Raw genomic sequence first — 6,826 nt, forward strand, 5'->3', positions numbered from 1 at the left:
AAAACATTGGGGTTTAGAATTTAAATATTTCAAAATTAAACTTTTAATCGAAAATTTAAATTCCAAAACTTGAGGGCAAGTTTTGAAACTTTTCAAAACTATCTAGATCAAATTACAAATAATTAAATTAATCAAATAATTTGAATTATCTAAATTTGACCTAATTTATTTTCTTACAAGATAATTCCAAATAAATAATTCAAATAATTAGGGTTTATCAAATAAGGCAATAATTATCTAATTAAATGACAATTATCTCTAATTTTGACAAGGATAATCATAACAAATTAATAAAATTCGGATTTTATCAATCAAAAACAATTTTGGTAATCATCCAAGCTCAAAATAGGTCAAAATCCCGAGTATTCTGCCATCTGCCCCGACACCACCTCGTGATGGACCATCACCTCGTGGTGATCAGGCAGAAGCAAAAAACGAAAATTTTTTCTGCTTTGAAAACATAACTTTTGCATCAAATACATTAGAAAATCATCCTAGGCTCTGATACCACTAATGAGTTTTAAGCTAAACATCAATCCTATGGTGTGCATGCAAACCCTAATAGCTTTTGGATCTAGTTTGTCTAATGAACATGCAATTGAATATGCAAAGCTATAAACCCTAGATCTATCATATAAGAACTGAAATAAGGGTTTAGTAATTACCTTTGATTGTTATATTGTAATAACAATTAATTCCTTGCTTTGATTGGCTTCAGAAAGCTTAGTGCCTCAAGTGCTGCACCTCTAATGGAGTCACAAACACCACTAAGCAACTAGATGCAGAAGGAGAAGAGAGGAGGCACCCAAAAACGTCTAGAAACCCTAAGGATTCAGTTACCCACGTTTTTGGGGCCTAAGGGGTTCTTTACATACTTGTGTGGGCTGCTAGGGTTTCAGTCAAAACCCTAATGGACAGCTTAAACTGTAAGCAACCCATGGAACCATTTGGGATAAGGCCATGGACGAAAATATGATGGGCTCCCATCATAATTTCGTTCACCCCTTGTTCCTTTAGCATTCCTTAGCCCACCAACTCAATTATCCAATAATTGCAGTCCAGTCCCCTATATTTAGTTAATCTCTTTTAGCCACAAAATTAATTATCAATTAATTCTTGACTAATATTAATTAAACAATATGATTTCTCTTTTAATATATTATTCTCATAATATATTAATAAATCATATTTAAACTTTTCTCTCCTTAATTCATCGTACATATTGCTATGGTGAAGGCAACCCAAAAGGACCATGCTCATAATCGGGTCAAGTACATACCGAAATAGTTATGGACTTAGACACTAATCCAACACATCAAACTTGGCATGTCGGGTAACATAAATACGTGAAGAAGAGGGGTCAAGGCACATATATCCTTTGTATTGAACACAATAACCAATAAAGATGCATGGAAGGCTTCGCAGAGACAACTTGTGTTCGGTATAATCATGTAAATAAGGATAAACCTGACATCCGAATGGATGAAAGTGATCATAAGTGGGAGCACGGCAAAACAAAACTTCAAAGGGCAACTTATCACTTAGTACACGTGTGGTTAGCCAACTTATGATATAAATAGCTGAGCGAAAAGCATGAACCCAATAAGACGACGGAACGTGCTCGTGGAATAGCATAGCAAGACCGGTTTCAACAATGTGGCGATGCTTACGTTCCGCTTGACCGTTTTGTTGCGGGGTGTACGGGCAAGAGACACGATGAAAAGTGCCATTACCTTCAAGCAATTTCCGAACATGTTGATTTAAAAATTCGGTCCCTCCATCACTTTGAAAAATTTAATTTTAGTAGAGAATTGTGTTTGAACAAATTTAATAAAAGCTCCAAAAATCACATGAAAACCAGACTTGGTTTTGAGAGGATAGAACCAAGTAAATTGAGAGTGATCATCCACAAAAATAGCATAATAACGATAACCATCAATCGAATCAACTGGGGATGGTCCCCACAAGTCACAATGGACTAAGTCCAGTATATGTAAAGCACATTTGTCATTAGATTCAAAAGGTAACCAATGCGCCTTAGCAAGTTGACATGGCGAACAAATAACAGGTGATGGTAATAAGGACGTAACTGAAACATAACGCAATTTATTTAAGAGAGAAATAGTAGCAAATGAAACATGACCCAAACGGGAATGCCAAAGTGCAAATGACGCTTTTGACTTTGAAAACTTGATAGCTGTAAATGCCTGCGGCTTATTGGAGAGAAGATAAAGTCCATGCTCACATCGGCCCTGCGCTAGAACCCGCTTTGTTTCTCGATCCTGAATATAAAAATGCGGGTGGGAAAACAAAACATCCATCATATTGTTGGTTGTTCATTTACTAATAGATAATAAGTTTTTAGTGAACTTTGGAACCACCAAAACATCACGCAAGCAGATACCATTACTGAGAGTATGTTGACCAATATGTGATATGGGGAGAACATTACCATCCCCAAAAGTGACCTTTGAGTTCCCAACGTATGCGGTGGGTTGGGTTACTGAACTCTCAAAAGAGGCCATATGATCGGTAGCGTCAGAATCAATATACCAATCCGGAGCATTAGTTGTAACATGACATTGAGCATCGAACGCCTTAGCCAAATCCGTATCTGAGCCAGGTTTATGAGTGGCATACGAAGAAAGGAGCGGACATGCATTAGCATAGTGACCTTATTTACGACACAACTGACAGTGGGGAGGGCGGCGACCACGACCACGGCCACCCTAAAAAGCACGACCACCACGTCCACGAGACGAAACAGGTGGCCTCGTGTGAGCTGAAACAGCTGCTGGCGGAGAGGCAGTCCCGTGAAGGGAGCGCAAAAACAATTCATGGTCTTCGGCTTGAGCAAGAAGATCTCGAAGGGTAGTTGTAGATCGGGAGGCACGAATTGCAGTAGAAAAAGTCTCGAAAGACGGACCAAGACCGCATAGGAACCGGTGGATTTTGTCCGATTCCATTACCGGATGACCAACAACCGAGAGTTGATCACAGATATTCCGGAATCGACAGCCAAATTCAGCAACATAGGATGATCCTTTGAAAATTTGACGAAGTTGGTCACGCAAAGCTTGAACACGTTCGACAGAAGAGTGGCTGTAAGCTTCCTCAAGAGAGATCTGGATTTGGCGGGCAGTAGAGCAACCAACAATTTCTGCAAAAGCTTCTTCAGTCAAGGAGGCCTGGAGAAGAATAACGGCCCGCTGATCAGCCGAGAGCCACGACGTAAAGGCTGGATTTGGAGTAGATTTTTCGTCAACAAGAAGTGCAGGTGAGGGCGCAGAAGAAGAGCCATCAACATGTCCCAACAAGTTTTGATAAGAGAGGAGAGGGAGCATTTGGTTTTTCCACAACAAGTAGTTAGAAGAAGACAAACGATTTGTGATAAGATGCAAAACGGTGTTCATGGGTAGGGTGGAATTGGCATATGAGGGTAGGGTTGAATGAGAAGATGAGGAAGACATTGGAAGAAGAAAAGGTTGAATAGAAAAGAAACTGAAACCCGGGGAAGGAAAGGACGAATGACAGGGAATAGAAAAAGGTGGAGCTTAAATGGTGCTCTGATACCAAGAGAATGAAATCTCTTCACACCCAATTGTGGTGGAGAGGCTGAGAATATATAAGATATAAAAGTTACACTTTACAAACTTGAATATTAAACAAATATACAACAAGTACAACACAATTATTGTCTAATACATTGTAAAATACATCTTGTATAGAAACATAAACAGGGTCTCATGGACTCGGGGTCCTACGAAGGGTTTTGACATCCCTATATTAAACCAAATAGTTTTATTTGAATATGCTCCACCTCAAGAGTATATATGATTAGTTATATGAACTTTGCGCCTCCTTTTTTACACAAGAGATTTAATATATATGCAAAAGAGATTAGATATATACAAAAGAGATTTGATATATATGTACAAGATCTTGATCGATTTAATTGAAGCTTAAAATTAATAAGATTTGAAGGGCCTCCTTTCTTACGCCGGCTATAAAAAAGATTAGATTTAGACGTACAAGATCTTGATCGATTTAGTTGAAGCTTAAAAATAATAAGATTTGAACTTGGGAATCATTGGTGTCCATGTATTTTGTAAAATAGTTTGAAGTTGCAACACATAATTCCTAACCCCAGCCCAAGCATTTTTACGTATTACTAGGTACAAAACACATATATATTGATATCATCCAACTTAAATGAATAAATGTTGATTAACTACATGCATTTTGAGAGTTCAAATAGCCCCTCCAAAACCAGCTTTCGGAAAATGGCTTGCAACAATCTAAAACCCTAGAGAAACCAACGGCTAACACTCAGCATATATATAGCAGATGGGCATGCAGTATCCATTAGCCTAAAAAAGTTTTGAATTTATCAAAATCCAGCCACCCTGGCCAGCCTTGTTGTCATGTCTAGTTGGCCCACTCTTTATGGATTTCAAAAGCGTAGTTGAGCTCCAAGTGGCAGTTGTTGTCGTCATCCACAAACTGGAGATATATACAGCGTACTTAGAAACCAATTAAGGGATCGATCAAAGATGATGGCAGATGAATGATATATAATGAATTAATTACGTACGTACGTACCTTGGTTTTTGCGGAATATGATCCTCTAGCAAACATACCAGAGGGAGTTGTCTCTTCGGGCATCTCATGTTCGTAAGGCTCTGGTTGAGGGCTAAAGGTTCCAAGCATTTCTTTCCAGTGTTCAACTACAATATATATGTATAACATCCACCATCACCAATTTTAATTAAGCCCAATTATTAACATGTATGAATCGAAAGAGAAAGAGAGCAGCTAATGTACCTACTACCTACCCTTGATACCAGTTTTCCAGACTGTGTTGGTGTATCTGAGCCCACAAACTATGTCGTTGTTGATCTTGATGCTGAATCTCAAATGGTATTTGCAGCCTTCTTTTAGGATAAACCAAGGGCGCTCCTTGGGGTTCCCAGACTCTGGGATCTCAAGAACAATATCAGGTCTTCCATCAGAAACGATAGTAAGGCTCAGTATCTTCACATCTGCTTCCTCATGCTCTATATATATAATTGATCAGACGTACAAATTTCTTATCAGCTTCAATATTATCAGAGATCTTGACCTAGCTAGCTACATATATATATGCATGGTGACGAAATCAATTACCTTGAACATGGGCGGCATCAAGACCTCCAAGCAACTGCTCTTTCCATCTCCTCAAGCTCTCATCATCCTGAAATTAATAACAACACACATATAATCAAGAATAACATAAACAACGGGATATATCTAACAAACACCAACCTTGTCCTTCTCAAAATGCTCTCTGATGCTCATCTTGGGACCCAATTGTATACGTATTTCATCTTCATCCTCAGTTGCATTACAAGACGAATCAGACATGTCATCGTGCTCTGAGTCCTTGTCATCATCACCCATCTTTGTCTCACAGTCTGACAACACCAAAAACCTCATCTTTTAACAAACGTTTCTTTTGTCAAGACTTTAATTAAAGCATAAAGAATTAGAAAAGAAGGAAATTCAAAGTTTTTTTTTAAATAATAATAATAATAATAATAATAATTAATAAAAAAAAAAATCAAGGGTTACATTACAAAAATGGTGATCTTTAGACCTGTCAGGAATGAATTTCGATGAACGATGATGAACTAAAATTTACAAACAATAAGACAATTAAATTGTGGATTGGTGAAGTACAGAATAATCAAGATATTAATTAACCTCGATATCAATGGATAAAGAAAAAGAATTCCAGCAAGTGCTGACGGGTTAGCTATAGGGTTACGCCACCGAATTAAGAAGCCTTGACGAACGAAAAGATGTTCATGAATAGATATCACCCAGTAAAAGAAAAGAATAACAGTAATACATAAAAGAGATGCATACGTAGTTTTGTGGAAAAATTATTTTTAGATTGAAGAAAGAGAAACAAGGCCAAAAACTTTTTGTATTGAACGTACGTATGGAAATGATCTTCTGGTGATCCTAATTAATCGAATAAACTGAAAACGATGCAATGAATGTCATGTCAAAGAGGGAACGCAAGATTGAGCAAAAAAATACGGGCATTCAGTCGATTGCTGCAAGATCTTATTTTTCTTTAATTTTAAATTTTAATGTTATCAGATCTCCAAAGAAATAAATTGAATTCTTCAAATTCCCATTCATAGATATAATCAGATCTTGAAATGTAAATAACTCAATTGATGGATAAATAATGCCTAATTAACTAACTAATTAATGGACAATAAAACAGAAATAACCAAAGTAACAGTTGTACTCTTGTTCAGTTTGCAAGCTAACCAATTAAAGTATATTTTATTAATTAGTGTTATGTTCACGGGTTAAGATGTCGTAATTTTTAATGGTCACGGACCTTCTAAAAGACAAACATAGACAACGACCCAGATTCACACGCCACCCTCACATGCCCATTACCTCCAACTTCACTTCCTATATATAAAACTATAAACTCCCCCTAAAATGAATGCACACAAACCAATAAAGCTAAAGAAGAATTAAGATGGGAAAGACGAATCATGTTCTCCTGGGATGTGTGTTGATTATAGCAGTACTAATCGCATCAGTTAGCAGCAGCATTGCACCAGCTAGTAGCACCATTGTTTGCAATGTGGAGATAACAGATCTGTTAGAATGTCTTCCTGCAATTACAGGTGCACACCCTCCAGCACCCACCCGTCCCTGTTGCAAGGTGATGCGTAGAGTCAACCTGCCATGTCTGTGCCGCTACAAGCCACAGCTAGCCAAGTTTGGGGCCAACCCTGTAGCTGCCATGGCAGTACCC

General features: G+C 37.7%; 1 protein-coding gene across 2 annotated transcripts; it reads right to left on the bottom strand.

Moving 5' to 3' along the window:
* Positions 1-4,163: 4,163 nt before the first annotated feature.
* On the bottom strand, positions 4,164-6,234 carry LOC111897010 (rho GDP-dissociation inhibitor 1). Of its 2 annotated transcripts, none has more exons than XM_042896652.2 (6): positions 5,982-6,234; positions 5,305-5,453; positions 5,167-5,233; positions 4,836-5,057; positions 4,603-4,727; positions 4,164-4,503 (listed from the first exon to the last, which is right to left on the bottom strand). In XM_042896652.2, the coding sequence occupies exons 2-6, from the start codon at positions 5,437-5,439 to the stop codon at positions 4,429-4,431; spliced, it is 624 nt and encodes a 207-aa protein (XP_042752586.1). In that variant the 5' UTR covers positions 5,440-5,453; positions 5,982-6,234; the 3' UTR covers positions 4,164-4,428. The 2 variants fall into 2 exon arrangements, with proteins under 2 accessions (XP_042752586.1, XP_023749024.2); XM_023893256.3 differs by having other exon boundaries at positions 5,743-6,234.
* Positions 6,235-6,826: the final 592 nt, after the last annotated feature.

Source organism: Lactuca sativa, chromosome 7, assembly GCF_002870075.4.
Source record: "Lactuca sativa cultivar Salinas chromosome 7, Lsat_Salinas_v11, whole genome shotgun sequence".
Classification (NCBI taxonomy): domain Eukaryota; kingdom Viridiplantae; phylum Streptophyta; class Magnoliopsida; order Asterales; family Asteraceae; genus Lactuca; species Lactuca sativa.